This window comes from Corvus cornix, chromosome 12 (assembly GCF_000738735.6).
Source record: "Corvus cornix cornix isolate S_Up_H32 chromosome 12, ASM73873v5, whole genome shotgun sequence".
NCBI lineage: Eukaryota > Metazoa > Chordata > Aves > Passeriformes > Corvidae > Corvus > Corvus cornix.
In genome coordinates, this window is record NC_046342.1 from 11670917 (window position 1) to 11692530 (window position 21614).

At 58.8% G+C, this 21614-nt stretch overlaps 1 protein-coding gene across 9 annotated transcripts; it reads left to right on the top strand.

The window, feature by feature from the left end:
* The first annotated feature begins 71 nt into the window (after positions 1-71).
* On the top strand, positions 72-21020 carry USP19 (ubiquitin specific peptidase 19). 9 transcript variants are annotated; one of them, XR_005603017.1, is made up of 29 exons: positions 77-117; positions 3713-3812; positions 3968-4212; positions 5972-6028; positions 7112-7240; positions 7791-7924; positions 8233-8640; positions 8933-9200; positions 9330-9486; positions 9588-9659; positions 10170-10285; positions 10608-10822; positions 11107-11308; positions 11391-11524; positions 11711-11869; positions 11950-12060; positions 12224-12334; positions 12486-12587; positions 12806-12946; positions 13129-13247; positions 13472-13609; positions 13699-14063; positions 14732-14842; positions 15389-15605; positions 15914-16066; positions 16173-16336; positions 16417-16595; positions 18448-19528; positions 20819-20895. XR_005603017.1 is itself a non-coding variant. In XM_039559326.1 (27 exons), the coding sequence occupies exons 2-27, from the start codon at positions 4104-4106 to the stop codon at positions 20957-20959; spliced, it is 4206 nt and encodes a 1401-aa protein (XP_039415260.1). In that variant the 5' UTR covers positions 268-3812; positions 3968-4103; the 3' UTR covers positions 20960-21020. The 9 variants fall into 9 exon arrangements, 2 of the variants coding, with proteins under 2 accessions (XP_039415260.1, XP_039415259.1); XR_005603018.1 differs by lacking the exon at positions 3713-3812 and having other exon boundaries at positions 72-117; XR_005603019.1 differs by lacking the exon at positions 77-117 and having other exon boundaries at positions 266-3812; positions 10614-10822.
* The last annotated feature ends 594 nt before the right edge of the window (positions 21021-21614 follow it).

The following is a 21614-nucleotide window of genomic DNA, read 5'->3' on the forward strand; positions in this document are numbered from 1 at the left end:
GCGGCACAAACAGACCGGAGCGGCGGGCGGGGCCGTGAGTGCGGGGAGGGCCGGACCGGCCGGGCCGGGGCGGCGGCGGGGCCCGGGGACGGCGAGCGGCGCCTGGGCCAGCGCGGGGTGAGGGCCGCGGCGGCGGGCAGGGCCCGGGGGCGGTGGGAGGCCGGGATGCGGCCCGTGGTCGCGGGGCTCGGGGCGGCGGAGAGCGAGGCAGGCGGCGGATGGCGGTGGTGGCGGCCTGTGACAGGCCTGAGTGGAGAGATTGTGCGAGGCGGCAGGAGCTGGGGCGGCGGGGGCTGAGAGTGGGGCTCGGCAGGACGGGCCCAGCGCGGCAGCCCCGGGCAGGAGCCGGCGCTGTGACCTCGTGCTCTGCCCGCCGGGGCCGTTCAAACAAACACCTTCACACAGACACCGTTCACAGTCCCTTTCCCCTCCTCCAGTGCCCGAGGCCGGGCAGCAGCGCCCGGGGGGCCAGGGGCCGCTGGCTGCTGTCTGGACGCTCTCATCACTGCTCATGGCCAGCGGGTTGGAACTAGATGATCTTCAAGGTCTCCTTCCAGCACAAACCATTCTATGATCGTCCCCAGAATGGGGGAGCTGGGCCTGCCGGGTTCTTCACTCAGCACAAGGCTCACTGCTGTCATGATGCGTTGGGGGCGCAGTGATTTCCACATGGGTTGGAAGTATTTTGTGTGACAGTGCTGGCTTGAGTAGCTGCCCCAGGGGGCTCTGTGCTTGCCCTGGCTCCACCCGTGTGTCAGGTATGCCCAGAAACTCAAGTAAAAGGCAACCTTGAGCTTTGGGATTTCTGATCCCTCAGGGGAACAAGAAACAGAAGGTGACAAAAGTATTTGTGTGCACAAGGGACGTGTTTCTGTTGACTGTATTTAGGTCATGGAGGATCTAAAAGTCCATAGGAAAAAGATGCTGTTGGGATAGCCAACCTTCTTTGCAGCTACCCCTGTAAAGGCCTTTGGGCACTGTTGGGGAGTGCTGTGGGCACGAATCAGGGAGCTCCTCCTGCCAACTGCTAAACCTGCCCCAGACACGGGGCACAAATTCCATCTCATTGAACACCTTCTGCTGTCCCTCCCCGTCTGGTGCTGCTGTGGGGAGGAGTGGCCCTTCTCCTTGGCCTCTTGCTCCCTTTCCTCTGGCCAGTCAAAATATTTGCAGTCTCAGCCTGAGCTGGGTTGGGAAACAGCTCTGGGGTAAGACACACTTGGGAGAAAGCCCCAGCTGGCACCTGGATCTGGTACACACCACAGCACAAAGGCAGGGAGAGCAGAGGACAGAGAGGCATCTCTGCTCCCAGCAGCAGCATGGCCAGGCTTCCCTGGCTCCGGGAAGGTTTTGTAGGAGTGCCCAGCTGATCAGGTAGTTCCCAGAGGTTCACCTGGCATCTAGCCAGAGTGGCCTCTTGCCATCTCTCCCCTACAGTGACTCCTACTGTGCCAACAGGAGTGGTGCCAAAACCTCTGTGCCCCCGTGCACCCAAGGGCTGAACATGCTGGTTGTATGTGTGTTTCCTGGTGGCAGAAAGGCAAAAAGTCTCCTGTTTTCCTGTTCTAATCCCTGAATAACCTGTGCTTTGCCTGCACTCCTCCAAAACCTTGAGGTGCCTGTAGCAGCCTCAGGTTGCCATCAGTCTGGCAGCTGAAATGGGCAGAGCTCCAGCCTCCTTGGTTCCTGCTTGCCATGAGGAGTAACTGTCAGCAGAGCACCCAAGGGAGCTGAGCCCTCAGTGAGGCATGAGAGCAGCAGGCTTCTCTTGGAGGAGTGACAAGGAGGCACGCAACCCTGTCTCTTTTCCTCACCACTTCTTGGGCAGAGGCCTGTCCTTTCTCAGCCTCCAGGACCCTTCTCAGAGCTTGCTTTCACCCTGCCCAGCAATTACCCTGTGCCACCCCTTTGGAGGTAGAGGAAGGAGGCAATAGAGCCTCTCCTGACCCTGCATGAAGCAGTCACTGCTTCTTGTGCCCCACTTCTCATGGGGTTTTCACCTTAGAGGCAAAAGAAGAACAACAAAAACGCTTTCCCATGTTTGCTGAGCCCAGCTGAGCTTCTTCAGCACCAGGAAGCATCTGTAGCCAACCTGTTTGGGTGTCAGTGGGGACTGGAGCTGAGTGACAGCATGCAGCTGGCATCAGAGGGTCTAGCCTGGAGAATCACAGCCACGTTTCCTGCTGTGAGGGCCCTTCCCATTCCCTCTGGAGCCAGAAGTGCTTCTGCATCCTGGAGAGACCCAGTGTGTGCAGCAGCATGGGGATGACTCTGCTGCCCTCCCACAGCTCTTTGGGACTGATGCTGGACCCTGCTCAGCATCCCGGTCTCCCGGTCACTTTTGGGCTCTCCACCGCGGGTGGCAGGAGTTGTCTGTGCCAGGCAGTCAGGCTGGACTCGGCTTTTCACTTGCCTTCAGTGGCTCTTGGTTGTGAGGGCAGGTTGGCCTGAAGAGAAGTGGTTTGGATGCAGCACCTGTCATGGGGCTGGCTTTGCCAGAGCTGAGAGCAAGACCAGGCTGCTTTGCTCTCTGGGGTCCCTCTCAGTTTGTGGCTATAGCTCCACATTTGTGGCTACTTGTTGCCCCAAACATTTCTAGAACACAAATGCCCTGGCAACGTGGGGTGGGCAGTACAGGACTGGCAGCGTCCTCCCTCTGACCGAGTGTCTCCCTTGGAGGTCCCTCCTGCCACTGGCCATGCCCACGCACAGCAAGGGGTCTGTGCTTGATGCATGGGTGAAAGCAGAACTGGGTGTTCCTGAGGGGCAGCTTGCCTCCCACTGAGGGAGAGGTAGGCTCAGTGGAGCTGGGCTAGGCCAAAGATGCTGTTGGGCTCGGCTCCATGTCCTCAGATGGGAGCCGGGCCGTGGGATGCCTGTGAATCAGTGCACTGGGAGCTGCAGCAGGCAGCTGGCACATGGAGGTGGGCAGGATCTGTGCAGCTGGGCCTGTCTCCCTGCTGCAAACTCCTGCAGGCTGGTGAGCACTGCCAGGGTCAGGGTGTGCAGCCGGGGCAGCGAGGGAGGAAACCTTCCCAGCTCTCTGCTCTCACCACCTCCACGGAGACACCTCCAGTGGGACTGTTTTCAGTGGGTTGTTTCAGTTCTGCTCTCTCAAAGCCCTGAACATTGCAGGGTGATGCTGATGAGTGCAACAGACCCCTGGGCCAGCAGCTCCCAAACCCTGTAGGGGAGCTGGCTTTGTAGGGAGGGCATGTCTGAGGGGGCAGGGGTGAACAACCTACGTGCCCTGCTCAGCCTGCTCTTTTCCTGGGGCACGAGGAGCAGAGGTGTCCTGTTTCCAGGCCAGGCCCCGCTGACGCTGTCTGTAAACTGGCTGGGAGATAAATATTCAAGGTGCAGTCATACTGGTTAAACTCCTGGCTAGTGGGCGAAGGGGGAGGAACTCTCCTTTTGCCAGGGAGCTCTGCTCTCATCTGTCATGGGAGACTTGTCTCAGGCCTGCTTCCTTCTTAGGGCGTTACTGGCTCCTATTCTGGCCCTGTTACACAGGACACTGTTTGACTGAAATAGCTGTTGCTCCAAGCTATGTGACAGGCTCCCCCAGTTGACTCTGGAGGCTCAGTTTTGCAGATCCAGGCCTCCTCATGTCCTTACCCTTGCCTGTGTCTCCAGGTGTTGTTAGCACCAGCGGCTCCTCTGGGCCAGTGTTGCTGTAGTGGGAGCCATGAGCATGACACTTGCTTTCCAGGTTTTTAATGCGTGGCACATACTGAAGACCCCCGGTTGTATGTTGGGAGCTCTGACAAGCCCATGCTTTTGGCAGTAAGCATTGTAGCAGCTGTGATGAGGTAGGTTTCCTCACTGAGTGCTGCATGGGGCTTCCCATAAACACCACGGTGAAGGTCATGGAAGCGCACTGGCCCTGAGGCAAAGAGTGGATCCTGATGCTGTTGGGCCTTTTCCACCTGCTCCTTCTGCCATGCTCGCTCTTTCCTCTCTTTAGGCCACTACTTCCTTGCCAGAGAGTTTGACCACAGAGAGTCGCCAAGATAGCTGGGCCAGGAAGAAAACGTCGCACCCCTGACCCAGACTCCATAACCGACCCCGGTGGGCTGTTTGTGTCCTCCAAACGGCTGAAAATGTCCAGCAGCACAAATGCCCCTGGCCAGAGGAGAGTGTCTCGGGGCTTGGATGATGCTACCAACAAGAAGAAGCAGAAGGATCGAGCCAATCAGGAAAGCAAGGAAGGTGAGAGCCCCTTAGCATCACTGTGGTGAGCGGGCCCGTGGTGTCTCAGCCCTGCAGCCTGGGAGCCTCGCAGCCATCTGCTGCAGGATAAGCAGATTTGACTAATCGCTTCCTGCAGCTTATGGTAACCCCTGTGATGTGGGATCTTCTTTGACACAGTGTCCTCCCTGGACCTGTAACCGCCTTCCTTTGGGCACTACTTAGCCCCAGCGATGTTAGGAAGGTTGGGTCTGTGGCCTTGTTAGCTAAAGTTCGGAGTTGGCCTTGGTGATTGTTTGTAGACTCTGCTTTTGACTGGGTGTGATCTGCCCCAATCCAGCAGGAGTGGAACTGAAACCTGTGGGTGCTCTTGCAGCTGGAGGCAATGCTGCTTCTTTCCCATCGGTTTGCTGAGGCCAGGTGTTGTGAGGCAGTGACCGGGTGTGCAAGGCCTGCGGGTGGGGCTGGTGCTTTAGCTTCTGAGTCAGGATAAGGTGTGGCTCAGGTGAAATAGTTGCTGTAGAGTAATTCCTTCTGTAACTGCCATGTATCCTTTGACAAAAATGATGCTTCAGGTGCAGGGAATGCCTGTGGGCAGGATGCCGGCAAGAGTTTCTGTGGCTCTGAAAAGCTGTTTGATTTCCATGCCTGCTCTGTTATGATTGTTGTAACCTCAAAATCACAGGGTGTTTTATAGGCCAAGGTAATTGAGTGCTTGGTGAGGTCTGTGCCAGAGCAGCCAGGCACAGTCCCTGATGCGAAATCCCACAGTGCAGAGCACAGCGTTGTGCTTTCTCTCACGTGGGAGGAGTACACCTCTTGTAGGGCCTGATTCGCTGCATCCTCTGATGTAGGGGCCTCCTTGAGGGCAGCCATGCTGCCCCCATCCCCTCTGTGAGAGGTGATGAGGGGCTGTAGATCCTCCAGGCAGTGCCACTGCTATGCTTCTCACCCTGCCAGCCCCACCGGCACCTTTGCACCAGCGGTGTGGTGGTCAGCAGAGGTTTCCTACTGGTTTGTAGCCAGTCAGGGGAGGCAGTGACAGCCCTCTGAGTATTCCTGAGTGGAGACCACAGCTCCTGTTGGCACTATTTCTCTGCTCCAGGAGAAGGTGCTGTTGTTTTGGGTGCCTTGCCTGGCAGAGCTCACTGTCCTGGGTGGGTAGAGCAGGCCTGGAGACATTTCTGGCAGTTGGAGGTATTTCTGTGGAGAGCAGGGATTAGGTGTCAGGTCAGTTTGGTTCCCCACCCTGATCTGGAAGGAAGTTTCAGATGTGGATGTTGGCAGCTTGTGCAGGAATGGAAATGTTAAAGTGCAGCTGGGCCATGTGGTTCTCTGGTTACAGCAGAATTGGTTTGAGGATGACCAAACACCAGGTTCTTTCTGTCAGATCAAGACAGGACTCCTCTATATGGCTGGGGGCTGGGGTCTGGTGCACCAAGCTGGGCCACACAGCTGAGCCTGGATGCCACAAGCTCCACAATGAGATGTGCCTCAAGAAAGCACTGCCTGCATGGTGCAGTATTGTGTTGTTCCCACTGTGGTTCTGCTTAGACTGGGATATGGTGGTATGGCTTGGAGCAGCTATCCTGGGGCTGACTTGCTGGAAGTGTGAGAAAGCAGAGGAGGGAGATGAGCAGCACATGCAGAATGAAAGGCCTGGACACGGATTCAGGGTAGAAGGAGGTGATGTGTGAAGTTTTGGGCATCAGCTTACTGGCCTGTGTTGTGAGGTGACAGAGTGACACACCTGCCTGCGCTCTGCTTCTTTGCCCACCAGTGTCTTGCCCTGAGCTCGAGCAGGCTGAGACTGCCCAGGAGAAGGACTCAGAGGAGGGTAAGTTGAGGTGTGTGCCAGCTGCCAGTGCACGGCCATGGAGTGCCCTTGCCAAGGGATCTGAAGCTCTCACCTTGTTGTCCCATGCTCTGGCATTGAGCAGAGCTAACCTGAGCACTCCCTTGCCTCAGCATTTATCTTAACAGTATGTGGCCTTCCCAGGGGTGGAGAGGGGCTGTCTGCAAGGAAGAGGCCCTGGGGATGTGGCAGGCTGCTTGCAACTCAGGTGTCATGGTGCTGTGGAGCACAGCCCTGGGACATCTCACTGCTGACACCTGCTCTGCTTCTTTGTGAGCAGGACATCACTATGGGCTGGGAACATCCCAAGCTGTGTCACCTTGTGGGCAGCATTGGCTGGTTTCTGTCTCAGTCCAGGCCTGCTTTGAGGACAGAGTAGGACATCCTCGTGCCCCAGGGGTAGAACAAACCTGATTGAAATCAAGGTGATCGAAATCACTTTTTTGCCTTCAAGACTTCAGGGCACCGCAGGGCCACACCTGGAGCCTGGCAGGCACACAAAGTTCTGCCTGCACTGGAGTATCACTGCTGCACTCTTTTTTCACCTATTGCAGTGTACTTACCTGGCTGGCTGGCCTGCTGATGTTTCAGCCATGTTAGCCATGCTCACCTGACAGGAGTACAGTGCTTTGATGGTTGCAGCTGGGCTGCTTGGTTTGCATATGCAAAGGGGAAGTGGCAATTTTTGATTGTGGTCAGAGTCCACTTAAATCCCCCAGAGTAACTCTGTGGCTTCCTCGTTCCTTGGGAAAGCAATAATTGTTTTGTTGTTGGCAGGAGCCACCCCTTCTTCCCAGCTGCCGCTGCTGCTTGTGGCAATGCCAAGAGCAGCACTGCCTTTCTGGCCTCTCTGGTTCCTACCAGGATTCATCTGCCCTGCTGCAACACGTGCTCTTGTTTGTGCCCTCTGTGATGAGGGAAGGTCCCATTTAACTGTCATGATCTCTGTTCCTGCGCTGACCTCCTTAACTGTGTCTGTGTTCAGGCTTTTGTTCCCCGGCCAAGGAGTGGGCACTTCAGGCTCATACCCCAGCAAGTGGGTGATGCTTCCCTCCCTTTTCCTAGAGCTGCTGCTAGACTGGAAGCAGAATGCCGATGAGATCATTATCAAGTTGAACTTGGGCAGTGGAGCTCTGAAGGCGGAGGACGTAGATGCTGCTTTCACTGACACAGACTGTGTGGTCAAACTACCAGGTATGGAAATAGAGCAACTGCTGCAGGCATTTCTCCATTGGGACTTGGCACAGCTCTGGGCCAAGCATGGGGTTGCAGCAGGAAGACATCAGACTTTTTCCCTCAGAGGCAATGCCCTGCTGTCAGCTGGCACAGCCTCAGGCAGCAGACAGGGCTGATAGGAGAGCATTGTAGAGCTGGGGAGGGCAGGAGTTGGCCTCTGTGCCAAGTGAACAAGTGCCCACTGCTGCGCCAGTGCGTCTCTGTCCCCTGCTTGCTGGGATGGCTGAGTCAGTCCCGGGTATCCTTTGGAAAAATTACTGTGCCCCTGAGGGCAGGGAGGCCCAGGGCCTTCCCGCTGGGAAGGAGGCCAGCCAGATGTACAAAGCAAATTCAGGGAAGCTGGCTGGAGCCCTGGAAGGCTCCTGGGGTATGGTGGCAGCCTGCCTGCAGCCTTCTTGGCTCTGAATGAGTGCTTCCTTCATCCTGGGGGCAGGTGAAAGGGTGCTGTGGGTTAGGTGACAGCTGCCTGGAGCACTGCCTGAGGTACTGATTCCCCTCTGCTTTACAGACGGGCGCCAGTGGAGCTGTCAGTTCTATGAGGAGATCGAGAGCTCCTGCAGCAAGGTCCAGTGCAAGAAGGGCAACTTTCTACAGCTTGTGCTTCAGAAGAAGATCCCACTCCATAACTGGTCTTCACTTCTGGTGAGGAGGGAATGATCTGCCTTTTTAAGGGAGCTTATGGAGCCCTGGGGAGCTGGGGTGACCTCTGAGCCCCCTACTTTTGAGCTGCCCAGGGAGCAATGTGGGGCACATCCTGCATCCACATGCTGCATGAGCCATCTGTCACTGTCCCAGGGAGTCATATGCCTGTTTCTGCCTGCCATGCATCTCCAGGTTCTGGAGTAGAGTCCTGGTGCAGTCTGGGAAGGGGGAGTGAGCGTGAGGATAGGAAGCCTGAAAGGTGCTGCTACCTAAATAACCTTCCCACTGTGCTGCATTGCCTTTTACAGAAGAAAAGGAAAGACGGATCCAAAGAACTGGCCAAAGGGGCCGCATGCTGGGAAAATGGGAAAGAGAAAGCTGCTTCTGCGGAGTTGACCCCTGAAGAGCCAAGGGCTGAAGGCACAGAGCCACCAAGATCCCGGCGGGAGCCCTCCAACCCCAAGCGTGCTCCGGGAAGAAGTGAGGCCCTGGGAGGGAAAAGCCCAGCCAGCCCAGGGACACAGAGTGGCCCCAGCGCCAAGCGGGCAGTATACCTCAAAGTGGCTCCCACTGAAGAGGAGCTGAATGCCAGAGTCACCGGGAACACGGAGCCCAGCAAAGGGCACAGCGGGAGGGCCGGTAGCCGCCGCAACGTCAGAGCCAGCCAGGTCGATGCACCCGCGGCCCTTGCAGACCTCTCACTGCCCCTGGAGAAGGTACCTGGGGACCTGGCTGGACCTGGGTACCCCTGCTTCCTCAGCCCTGTAGGGGATGCAGGACCCATCCCTGACCATGGGGATGAGGTGGGCTCCGTGATGCTGAGGGCTGACAGGAGGACCTGTGGTGGAGGAGCAGGTGAAGTGAGGACCCTGCAGTTGCTGGGCTGTGGTGCTAATGGGGCTGAGCTGGCATGGGATGTGTGGGGGAAGCAGGTGGTATGGAGCTGTGCCTTAGGGCACCCCAGGGGTGACAGTGTCTGTGTGTCACTGTGTCTTTCTGTATTGAAAGGCTGTGGTTTTGGCCAAGGAGACTGTTCCAGTGGAGATGCCACCTCTTGCAGCTACCACGGAGGTGTTCCCCCACCGTGTTGCCGCCTGTGTTGAGAAGAGAGTCCTGCAGCCCGGCAGCCCTGCTGAGGCCTTGCGGAGCCGGGACTGTCTGCCTGTCTTGGGAGAGAGCTCTAAGGCCATCCCAGTGGGCACCCCTCCCATGGGCAGAGATGGTGAGAAGAGGGACTGGTCCAAGGATGATGTGGCTCTGGAAGCAGCAGCTGATGGTGAGTGGCCAGAGCCTATGGAGTGAGCCTGGTCAGGAAGGTCCATCTGCTCAGGACCTTTCCTGGGTCAGCTTGCAGCCGCAGCATGCAAGGAAGATAACCTTTCTCTCCATGGCTTTCCTTGCTCAGAGCCAGAACCTTTTGTAAGCCTGACCTTTGTCAAGAATGACTCATACGAGAAGGGCAATGATCTGGTGGTGGTGCATGTCTATGTGAAGGAGATCCACAAGGAGACATCCAAGGTGTTGTTCCGGGAGCAAGACTTCACGCTCGTGTTTCAGACGAGGTACAAGTTTGTCTCGGGATGATTCCAGGCTACTGCAGAGCTCCTGATTGTGGCTGGGCTACTTCTTTGTTCACCTCTGCTCACTCCCAATTTCTCTGCAGTGATATGAACTTCCTTCGTCTCCATCCTGGCTGTGGGCCCCACACGGTGTTCCGGTGGCAGGTGAAGCTCAGGTATGACTCCTGTCCTAACCCACACCAGGACAACGGAGGTGAGAGTGCAGTGCTAGAATAGGAGCCAGTCCTGGCTGGCGGTTCTGTGCAGGGAATGCTCATTTCTGCATCTGGAGGTTTCAGTTACACCATACTGCACTAGTGCCCTGAGCCTGGTCTGCCTTGGCTGTGTGCTGGCTTGCAGGGGAAGAAATCCCAGTGCCTCCTTGCCTGCAGTTCACCCCAGACTGTTCTAGAGCTCCTGGGGACAGCCAGACCAGCCTGTGTGTCCTTTGGGTGGGATATGCAGCAGGAGGCAGCCAAGCAGAATGGATGTCAGAAAAGGGGCGCTTTGTGTGTTCAGTGTGGCCAGGCTTGAGGGTTTCCACCCTGCTTTGCCAGGGCTACCTCAGGATCAGTGCTAGCAGGGTTCTTACTGCCTGGAGGGCGTGGCTCTGCCATGCAAAGGCTTTGGCATGTCTGAGACTGCTGCGGGTCTGGGGCATCTCTGACTTGCTGTGTGCCTTACAGGAACCTCATTGAGCCAGACCAGTGCACGTACAACTTCACGGTGTCTCGCATTGATGTCTGCCTGAAGAAACGCCAGAGCCAGCGCTGGGGAGGGCTGGAGGCTCCAGCCACACGAGGTCTGCACCCTGCCTTCTTGTCCTGCCTGCCTGCTGCACCGCAGTGGGGCATGGGCCCTCCTCACCACTCCCAGCTGCCAGCTGGTGCCAGATCCTCTGGCATGGGATTGTGGGGAAGTAGAGGGGCTGAGTGGATGCAGGTAGGAGGGATGTGAGGCAGAGTGTGAGCCAAGTGATAGGGGAAGGGCACTGCTGTTTCCCTTGCTCACGGGAAAGAGGGGTAGAAGAGAGCCTGTGTGCAAGTGTGGACTGAGCAGTTCAGCCCCACTGTGGGCAGCGCGTGGTGCTGCTAACCACAGGCCCACCCTTCCCCCTTTTTAAGGTGCAGTGGGTGGTGCAAAGGTTGCCATGCCTACAGGCCCTACCCCTCTGGATAAGAACCCTCCGGGCAGTAACCAGCACCCCCTCTCCAGCAAGGAAGAGGCCCGAACCAGTGACAAAGAGAAGCCGCGTGTGGAAGATGGGGCTCTGGATGGCGTGGCAGCCCGTACGGCCCCAGAGCACGTGGCAGTGAAGCAAGAGCCACATATTCCTTCGGTGAGTGTGGCCACAGTGGATCTGACCTGGATAGGGGAAAGAGGGACACCTCCTCAGTGTCACTCTGGAGGCTGGCAAAGTATTCCTGGAGGAGGAGGCAGTGCTCCTCAGTCATAGTTGGCAGGATTAGGGACAGCTGTTGGCCTGTCTGTCCCAGTCCAAGTGGGAGATGGTGTGATGGCTCCAGCCCTCTCTGGAGAGTTTCTTGGGCTTTTGAGTTCCTCTGGTGTTCCCAGAGAGACTCCCTGAGTGTCGCACCCTCACACCTGCCTCTGCTTTGGCAGCCCAAACCGACGTGTATGGTGCCACCAATGACACACAGCCCAGTGAGTGCTGAGAGTGTGGAGGATGATGAGGATGAGGATGAGAAGAAGAAGGTCTGCCTGCCTGGCTTCACAGGGCTGGTGAACCTGGGCAACACCTGCTTCATGAACAGTGTCATTCAGTCCCTGTCCAACACCCGGGAGCTGCGTGACTACTTCCATGGTGAGCCCACACTGGGAGCACAGCAGAGCTTGGCCACTCAGATGATGAAGCCAGCCACTCTGAGCTCCTGCATTTCTTACAGATCGGTCCTTTGAGTCAGAAATCAACTACAACAACCCGCTGGGGACGGGCGGGCGCCTGGCCATCGGCTTCGCCATGCTGCTCAGAGCACTGTGGAAGGGCACACACCACGCCTTCCAGCCCTCTAAACTGAAGGTAGGGCTCCTGGCACTGGTGCTCAGCAGGAAGTGCTGTGGGTTCCCAGCATTCCTCTGTGGGCACCTGGCTGCCCTGCAAGTGCCACAGAGAGCTGTGGGTGTGGGTGCAGCCAGGGTTTGTGTGTGGGGCAAGCAGTGCTGCCAGGGGTCTGCTGGCCAGCCCTGACAACCGTGCTCCCCACAGGCAATTGTAGCCAGCAAGGCCAGCCAGTTCACTGGCTATGCCCAGCATGATGCTCAGGAGTTCATGGCCTTCCTGCTTGATGGCCTGCATGAGGACCTCAACCGCATCCAGAACAAGCCCTACACAGAGACTGTTGACTCGGATGGGAGGCCTGATGAGGTGAGGGTGTTCCACCCCCAGAGTTACTGGGAGAGCAACCTGGGTGGTTTAGTGAGGTGCCAAGCCTTTTCTTCCTGCAGGTGGTAGCTGAGGAGGCTTGGCAACGACACAAGATGAGGAACGACTCGTTCATAGTAGACCTCTTCCAGGGCCAGTACAAATCCAAGCTTGTGTGCCCGGTGTGCTCCAAGGTACGGCAGCCCTGGAAGTTCTGTCCCTGTCCTGGCTGTGCAGAATCAGTCTCCTGACCCTCAGAGAGCACAGGTCACAGGGCAAGGCTGGATCTTGGGTCCACTGGATCTGCTGCTCAGCCACAAGAACTTCCCACAACTGAGTGTGCGTTTGTATCTGCAGGTGTCTATTACATTTGACCCCTTCCTGTACCTCCCTGTGCCCCTCCCACAGAAGCAAAAGGTGCTGACTGTCTACTATTTTGCAAAGGAGCCACACAAGAAACCAGTCAAGGTAAAGGATACCTTCTACCCTGGGGAGGGAGCCTGAGAATGCTCCTAGAGGTGCCCCAGGCAGCTGGTCATGTGCCAGCTGGCTAAGCCCTGTGTTAAGTAAGGGCATGCCTTAGTGTGGTGTGACTAATGTGGCACTTTCTCGGTGGCAGTTTCTCGTGAGTATCAGCAAGGAGAACTCCAGTGCCATGGAGGTACTTGACTCAGTGGCCCACAGCGTGCGCGTGAAACCAGAGAACCTGCGCCTGGCAGAGGTGAGAGTGCTGGGCAGATACCTGCTCTGGAGGGTTAGGCCGCTATAGTAGGGCCTGGGATGTCCATCTTTCCCTTTTGTGAGGTGGTGAGCTGAGCACAGCATCCTTGAGCTGCTGCTCTTCCCACAGCTCACTGTGAGGCTGAGGTCTGTGGCTCTCTGAGGAGAGGACACATAGGGCAGCCCTCACACGGCCATGCTCCACTGCCTTCCTGGCAGGTGATCAAGAATCACTTCCACCGCATGTTCCTGCCGTCTAACTCGCTAGACACGGTCTCGCCGACGGACCTGCTGCTTTGCTTTGAGGTGCTGTCCCCAGAGCTGGCCAAGGAGCGCGTGGTGGAGCTTCAGGTCCAGCAGGTAAGAAAGCATATTGGGACTACTGGGAGGGATGCAGGAAGGCTGAGCCGTAAGTGGGACTGAGCAGGAGCAGCAGAACCGCACACAAGGGCGATTAGCTACACGGATGCCCACTGAGGCTGCCTTGTCCTGCCCCTGTCTGTCCTTGCCCTTCCCTGTCCAATGGGTCCTTTCTCCTGCAGCGCCCGCAGGTGCCCAGTGGCCCTGTTGCCAAGTGTGCGGCCTGCCAGAAGAAGCAGCTGCCAGAGGATGAGAAGCTCAAGCGCTGCACGAGATGCTATCGAGTCGGTTACTGCAACGTGTGAGTTGGCTTGGTGCCTGGCAGGAAGGGGGGTCTCCTGCTGTGAAGGGCTGGATGGAAAAGCTCTTCTTGCTGGGAGAAGGTGGGATGGGTCTGCCCTTTGGGATGGAGCCAGCTGAACTCCTGGTGCTCCCCTTGTCCCCAGTACACCCCTCTGGCCCTGCACTGCTCCTTCCCAGGCTGTTCAAGGATGCTGAGTTCAGCAGGGGCTGTATGTGTTACAGGGCATGTCAGAAAACACACTGGCCAGACCACAAGGCTTCATGCCGTCCCGAGAACATTGGTTTCCCCTTCCTCATCAGCGTGCCCGAGTCCCGCCTCACCTACGCCCGCCTGGCCCAGCTGCTGGAGGGCTATGCAAGGTGAGAGTCCAGGGAAGGAAGGTGCTTGTGCCCTGGAGCTGAGCTCAGCCCTGTGTCTGGCCAGCTCTAAATCCCACCTCCTTGCCCAGGTACTCAGTCAGCGTGTTCCAGCCTCCATTCCAGTTGGGCCGGATGTCACCAGAGCAGGGGCTGCAGCCTCTGCACTCAGACAAGCTGGAGCCCCTGGCCAAGAGCAGCTGTGCAGCAGCCACCTCCACCCCTGAGCTGGGAGATGGGGACAGGGCTTCCAGCCTCCTGCAGGAGCCCCCACTCTCACCAGCTGGGCCTGAGCTGCACCCAGAGACGGGGGATACTACCACTGTCCGGAGCAAGGTCCTGACAGCCAGGAGTTCCCTGCTGAGCTTGGATTCAGGGTTCTCTGAGCACATGGAGTCGCAGGATGACAGCTGTTGTGAGAAAGAGCCGTCCTATGAGAGAGCTCTCAAGCCAGAAGGTAAGAGGTGCTGAAGTGCTAACTGTGTCTGTGCCAGGAGCTCAGGCGATTCTCCCTCCTTGGGGTGACCTCCCACCACAGCATCACTTCTCCTCTTGTGAGTTTGGTCTGGAGACTCTTGGGAACACAGATGAGGCCCTGGGAGCTTTGTTTTGGCAGTGCTGCCTCACCTGAAATGCCTACCTACCCACGCTCTGCCGTGCCCTGGCAAAGCCCAGGGTGTAGAGCAGAGACCTGATGAGGAAAGAGGCTGGAGCGCTGTGTTGCTGTGGGAGAGGTGGAAAGGCAGGGGCGGGCAGAAGCCTCGAGTCCTGTGGGAGCAAGGCAGAGCTGGTGCTGGCTGAGCCCCTGGGGGCTGTGAGCAAAGCACTTCCCTCGCTCTGACTCAGCTGCATGGGACCAGCCTCTTGCGGTCGGCTGCCTGGCTGTCACGTTTCCAGACATTCGTCTCAGGATGGCAGCAATGTGCAGTGAAGGGGCAAGGCAGGCAGAGGAGCACAGCTTGCCAGGGGCAGGCGCCTGCTAAAAATAGTCAAGGACACGGGCACGTGGTTGTGTCCCTTCAAGGCCGTAGCATGTGAGGTGGGGGTGGGGGTGCTGCAAATTCTTGGCCCCTACGCAGGGCAGACAGGCAGTACCACCACAAATCTGTCCCTGCCTGTTCACAGCTGCCATCCCTGGGTACCAGCACACTCCAGACTCACTGAATGCCCGCGCCACACAGTTCTACATCACTAAGATCGACGCTGCCAACCGAGAGCACAAGCTGGAAGATAAAGGTGAGCCAGAGCCCTGTAAAGTGCCACCTTCATCCCTTACCACCTCTGGCAGGGTAGTGGATCTGCCTGGCAAGGGTGCCAGAGCCTGCCTGGCACAAGGTGAACCCAGGTGTGATGGTGGCCCACACTGAACAGTGAAAGCGGCACCTGACAGGGGAAGGAGGGGCTCTGCTGCGCAGAGCCTCTGCCTAGAAGCTCTTCTTGGGCATGACATTCCTGCTCTCCTCAGCAAATAAGCCAATTCCTTCCAACCTCATGTATTCTCAGAGGGTCTGTGATCTCTGGGTCATTTCTTTGTTTGAGTGGAATGCCCACACCCAGTGCTGTTTGTGAGGGTGCTGCTGACGGAGGGCTGTGCCAGTGTTGAGCCCTGCAGGCTGAGGGGCTCTGCTGCCCCAGCATGGTGAACCTAGCCAGGGGGCACCTGTCCCTTTCTGGAAGCACTTTTTGATTTCTGTATCTAACTGGGATGGGCAAGATTGCTCCAGCCAGGTGGCCTGCTCCAACCTGGTAGAGTATGTGTGTGACATCTGTGCCCCTTTACAGGTGACACCCCCCTGGATCTGACAGATGACTGCTCCCTTGCCCTGGTGTGGAAGAACAATGAGCGCCTCAAGGAATTCGTGTTGGTAGAATCCAAGGAGTTGGAGTGTGTGGAGGACCCAGGCTCAGCCAGCGAAGCAGCCCGGGCTGGCCACTTCACCCTGGAGCAGTGCCTCAATCTCTTCACCAAGCCCGAAGTCCTGGCCCCAGAGGAAGCATGGTGAGGAAGGCTGCAGGGCGGGTTCCAGCCAGCAGCAGCAGGGTTTCCCGGGAGCTGCCTGGGCCTGCACACTGTTTCTACTGGCAGCCAGGAATGATGGGCTGGCCCTCCCTGTGCACTGGGAAGGGCTAAGCCAGCAGGGAGCAAAGGTAGTGCTCTGTAGGACTGTGCTGGCCTGCCCTTGACAGAGGAGGCTGAGCCCTCCGACATACCCTCTGCCAGCCCTGCATGTGGGGACCCTGGGGCTGAGCTGGGCTGGAAGAACTGAGGCTCTCCCCACACCAGTAACAAGCGCACTCTTCCCCTAGGTACTGCCCCAAGTGCAAGCAGCACCGTGAGGCTTCCAAGCAGCTGATGTTATGGCGGCTGCCCAACGTCCTCATCATCCAGCTCAAGCGCTTCTCCTTCCGCAGCTTTATTTGGAGGGACAAGATCAATGACATGGTGGACTTTCCCGTCCGGTGAGAGCCTGGGGACGATGTGCCTGGGTTGGCACTGCCTCTGCTGACCTGCAGTCCGGCCTGCATAACACTGATCACCCTTGATGGTCACCATGTCTCTCCACAGGAGCCTGGACCTGAGCAAATTCTGCATTGGTCGGAAGGGTGAGCAGCAGCTGCCTATGTATGACCTGTACGCTGTGATCAACCACTATGGAGGCATGATTGGAGGGCACTACACAGCGTACGCCCGCCTGCCCAACGACAAGAACAGCCAACGCAGCGACGTAGGTGAGGATCTGTCACCCTCACCACCCCCCTTCTCCTGCAGCCGTGGTTTGTCTGCTTGCTTAACCCTTCGTCCTTCTCAGGCTGGCGGCTCTTTGACGACAGCACAGTCACCACGGTGGATGAGAGCCAGGTGGTGACCAGATATGCATATGTCCTCTTCTACCGCCGGAGGAACTCTCCTGTGGAGAGACCCCTGCCAGGGCATCCCTCAGACCACCGCACCGAGCGCACCCCCTCTGCTGAAGCCGCTGCAAGCCAGGTGAGCACTTGCGTCCCGTTCGGCACTGTTGGAGCCACAGAGCCTTGAAATGTGCTCAGGAGCCCACATGCAGGGCCTGCCCATCTTTGTCTGCACCCAGAGAGCCTGGTGCAGCTGTGGTGCAGTGCCTGCACCCCTTTGATACCAAAGAGCTTGTGCCGGCTGGGCATTGGAGCCTGTCTTGCCTCGTTCTCACTGTGAGCTTGGGACAGTCCCTGTCCTGAGGGATCACAGGAGAGCTGGTTTTGGTCATCAGTGTGGAATTGCTGGTGGGAGGGCACTGGTAGAAGAAGAAGGGGCACAGCCTTGCCGGAGTCTGCACTAGAGGAGTGGTTGCGAGCAGTGCAGTAGGATCTGGTTGTGCCAGAGAGCAGTAAGAACTTGCTCTCCAGAGCCGCTTTTGAGGCAGGGTGGGGGACACTTTCTGCTGGGGCCCAACTCAGGGCCAAGCCAAGTGCAAAAAAGGTAAATACCAGTGCTGAGCCAGAGGCCTGGCAGCCTTCACAGGGTGCTCTAGAGAAACCTGCCAGAGCGTGCTCTGTTGCTGGGTGGCCTGGGAGGGAGGGACTGGGGGTGGGCCAGATGGCAGGGTGCTTTCAGAATGCAGTGGTAGGGCATGGTTACACTGATCTTTGTGTGAAAGTCAGGAAGGCTGAGGCTGGGGCACAGTGTGGTGCCCACCTGGTCAGACCCCCTGCATCGTTGTGCTGCAGACTTTTCCCTCCATGCTCAGCACCTCTGCAGGCCCACAGAGTCTGAGGACAATGCTCACTTGATCTCCAGCGTGACTGCACATGTATGCCCTTAGAGGCCCTTCTGGCCTGGCCTCCCTGCCCTTCTGGCTCATGCTCCCCTTGACCCAGTGCTGGTTAGGCATCGCAGTTCTGCCCTCTCGCCTGGGGACAGAAGCTGTCTGTCTCTGAGGCTGGGGGGGCTGTCTGGCATCTTGGTGTCTGCCTGCCTGGGCTGTTCCTGCCCTGGGGGGCTGTGTATGTCCTGGAGCAGCTCCACTCACTGGGGGCAGCCTGAGCAATGAGAAGGCTGTACTGCTTTTTGCACACTGGTGGTGAGAGCCTTCAGGGGCCTAACTGGCCCTGTGGCTCACTGTATGCCCCATGGCGCTGGGGTTCATCAGGTTGCTCTGTGGCACTGGGGCTCATTGGGCCCCTGGCAGCGCCGGTTCCCCTGCAGTAATGGGATGCATTGGATCCCAGTGGGGCTCAGCAGGTCCCCAAGCACCCTGGACCACCTGCACCCTCGCTGGCACTGGGTGCCCTCCAGAGACCTGCGCCCTAACTGCTCTGCACGATCACCGACATGAAGGGCCAAGCTGTGGTTGGCTGCTTGTGGAAAATCCTCCTGGAAGCTGGGCTACGATTGGTTGTCAGAGCATTCCTACCTACCAAAGCAGAGCTGTGACTGGCTGTACTGGCACTGCGCCTCCTGCTCCTGCTGCTCCAGCTGGCTCTGGATTGGCTGTCATGTGAAAGATCCTGTTGGGATCACAGAAGCTGGGCTGTGATTGGCTGCTGCCTGCTCCCTTGCCTCCTGGACCCACCAATGCAAGTGCATCTGCTCCATCGGGATCCAGCTGCTGGCTTCACTCCCTGCAGTCCTGTGAAGACCCTGCCTGGTAGCTGCCCATGCTCCCTCCCACAGAGCCACCCACCGGAGCCCCACACACCAGAGACCCGAAGAGCCGCGGGGGCGGGCGCGACCGCGATGGTGCTGCATGGGGAGGCGGGCTGGCTGGGCACGGGGCTGGGCTTGCAGGCAGCCGCCTGCCCGGGGGATGGCGAGGGGTGTTGCCCGTTGTGTTCTCCAAGTGCTGACGCAGGTTTCCACATCGCAGGCTTCTCTGATCTGGCAGGAACTGGAGGCTGAAGAACAAGAGCTGCAGCTTGAGGCGCCCCAAAGGCCTGCAAGAAACTCCTGGAGGCCCCGTGGCCAGAAGCGGAGTCCAGGCACCCCCCTGCACCCAGATGAAGGCTGCGTCAGATACTTTGTCCTGGCCACCACGGCCGCAATTGTGGCTCTCTTCCTGAACGTCTTCTACCCACTCATTTACCAGCCCCGCTGGAGATAGGCCCAGGCGCGTGGCCAGCTGCAGGAGCAGGGCCGCCAAGGCACGCGCCGTCCTAGGATGCTATGAGAGCAGGACAGAAGACGCTGGGAAAGATTCGCCAAGGGAAGCATGGGGCTGTCGGCTCCTGCCTGTCTGCTCTGGCATCTCCTGTGCCAGCTGGCAGGCCTGTGTGGCCAGCCTGCTGCCTTGCCAAGGCACAGCCGAGAACCCGGAGCTCCTTTGCCCTTCTTTTGCTGCCCACTGGGAGTGAGGCAGACTTCATGACTACCTGCTGCTCAAGAAGGGATGTTGCTGCTGCAGTGAAACTGGGACCTGAGAGCCCCACGGGCATGTCAGCCATCTCTGCTTGGCTCCCAAGAAGGAAGTGGAGACCTGCCGGGAGGCTGCAGCAAGGGCAGGATGCCCTGACACGGGCCCTGGCTGGCCACCTCTCTCAGCTGTGCTGCTGCAGGAGCCTTGAGCACCCCTAGAGCTGGGGCTACCCGTGGTCCTTGGCCAGCCCAGTCTCTCCTGCCAGCCTCCTGCTGAGCCTCCTGGTGCCAGCTGCTTGTGCACTGGGAGTGGTGTGTGCCGCACTCCTGTGCTGGGGCTGGACAGGCTTGTCACCTAGGGCTTGTGTGCTTCCCTGCTCAGCCCTGGACAGCTGCTGGGGAGCCTGGCAATCCAGACTGGGGTGCCTGTGGTGAGCACTCATCTCTGTGGGCCACCGCTTCCCAACAGTCCCTGGGGCTACATGCTGGCAGCATCTGGGGGAGTTGGTCTCTTCAGGGCAGTGTGGTGCAGCACCTCATTTGCAAGGACACCAGCTGCCCATGCTGCAGGAGAGGCATGGGGTCAGGGAGCACAGGTATGACCATAGTGCGTTAATAAAGCCAGGTTTTCCAAAGAGATGCAGCGTTCCTGTCCTGTGTGCTGGGACTCCCACACAGAGGCGGAGACTCCACACTGGGGTCACCTGAGGCCACTCTGTGACCCAGCTGGCACCAGGACCATCCCTTGGGCTTTGCTGGGTGCCTGGTGCACCCTGTGTGGTAGCAGGCTCAGGGGAGAGCTCTGCCTGCCCATGCCATGGGGCATGGGCTGGGCTCTAGTCCCAGCTGTGGAGTGGTAGCCTCGCGGGACACGTGCAGGGCGTGGGGAGCCCAGCAGGGCCAAGAGCAGGCAGTCCCCTGGGGCTGGGGCACAGGCAGCAGCTCGAACAGTGTCTGACATTGAGACGTGTTGCCCTTGGCTGAGCGTGGCTCAGACAGCTCTGGCGTATTTGGGTGTGAGAGGTAACTTCAGAGCCCTGTGACTTTCTTTTCCGTCTCTGCTGCTGTGCCCTCAGCTGGCTTGGGAGGGATGCTTGGCAGTGAAGGGGTTCATCTGTGTTTTAGGCTGGGGCCTGAGCTGGACTCCCCCTACCTCTGTCCCACACCCTTCCTCCACGTGCTGAGGTTTACTCCGCTCCCAAGCAGGTCCCAGCCAGGGAGCTCGGCAGGGCTGTGCTGTGGTCATGAGGTGCCTGTCCTGGAACAGTTGCCTCATTGTCTACAGCCCTGGGTCTCGGTGGCTTCCCCCGCTCACCCGTGGTGCTGGCCTCGTGGGTCTGAGTCAGTGCCCGGCGCCAGTGGGCTGACCTCTGCTCCAGCTGGTGCTGGTGCCCCAGGCTTGGGGCCCACAAGCTGCTGCCTGCACCTGCCTGCCCTCACTGGCGGTGGGTGGCCAGCAGCGAGGCCTGACAAAGTGCTCTCAGCCCTGGAAATTCCCTCTGGCCCTGCACTGTTCCTCAGACCTCTGGCAGGCGCTGGCAGCCTGCCCATGGCCCGTCACTGCCGCCCATGCTGGGGTGCAGGGCTCTGCTCTGACTGGCACTGGCTGAGCAGCCCTGGGGCGGGAGTGTGCTGCAGCCTGGCTCTCCTGCTGGGCTGGAGGGGCTGCCTCCAGGAGCCCTGGGCACGATGCTTCCCTCTGCCCTGCTGTGGGGTTTTCCACCAGCTTCTGCTCTCTAAGCCCAGGGGCTGCACATTCTGCACGTGGGGTCCCTACCCTGAGGGGGCTGTGTCCCCCCAGGCATCCCTCTAGCCCTCCAGGAGCAGGGAGGGAGATGGGTGGGCGGGGTGCAAGTCTCCCTCTCATGCCCACCTTCTGCTTGCAGGGACTGCCCCCGGTGCCGTTCGGATCTGGCCTGGCCCCCGAAGGAGCCTCGCCGCTGGCTGCGGAAGGCCTCCCTGAGCGTTTCGCCAGCCCCGCCGAGCGCCCAGCCCCCTCCTACAGCAGCATGGAAGAAGTCGACTAGGGTGTTGTGGGGGGCCTGGCCTGGGCTGTGGGCCAGGCCGGGCACTGGAGGGATGGGGGGTTGGGGGAGGGGGTTGGGGTTTGTCCTGCGCTCATTAAACTCTCTGAACTCCACTCGCCTCTGCTGCCTGCTATCTCTCGGGCCCCTGGTGAGCCAGGGCACCATGCCCCAGTCTGCTGTTGGGACCCCCAGCACCCTGCTGCCCCAGGTGTCCTCGTGCTCCAGTGTTCTTGGTGTGACTTGGTGCTGGGTATTCCCTAAGATCCCTCAGGGACCGGTGTTTCTTGGTGCTATTGCCAGGTGTACTCCACAGCAGTGGGGGACACAGTGTCCCCCGGTGCCTGCTGCCTCTCTGCGTGCTCTGCTGCTGGCTGCACCCTGTTGTCCAGTGTCTCCTGGTGCAAATCCTGCCGCTTTAGTGCCTCGTGTCGTCTTCTGTTGTGCCCCGGTGCGGCGAGACGTGCAAGTCCCGGAGTTCTAGTGCCTGTTGTGCGCTGAAGTGCCTCATCCCCCGCTGCCTCTCTTGTCGCCTGCTGTCCCTAGCGCCCTGCTCCCTGGTGTCCCCGGGTGTGCCCTGCTGCCTTGTGTCCCTCGTGCCCGGTATCCCCCGTTGCCACGCCGTCCCCGCTGTCCGTAGTGCCCGGAATCCCGCAGG

Excerpts from the sequence above, each read along its gene's own strand:
- USP19 (XM_039559325.1), top strand. The coding sequence starts at position 4,104 with ATGTCCAGCAGCACAAATGCCCCTGGCCAGAGGAGAGTGTCTCGGGGC. Across the intron at positions 9,487-9,587 it reads ACGCTCGTGTTTCAGACGAG|TGATATGAACTTCCTTCGTC; the intron begins GTACAAGTTTGT and ends ATTTCTCTGCAG. Across the intron at positions 13,610-13,698 it reads CTGCTGGAGGGCTATGCAAG|GTACTCAGTCAGCGTGTTCC; the intron begins GTGAGAGTCCAG and ends CTCCTTGCCCAG.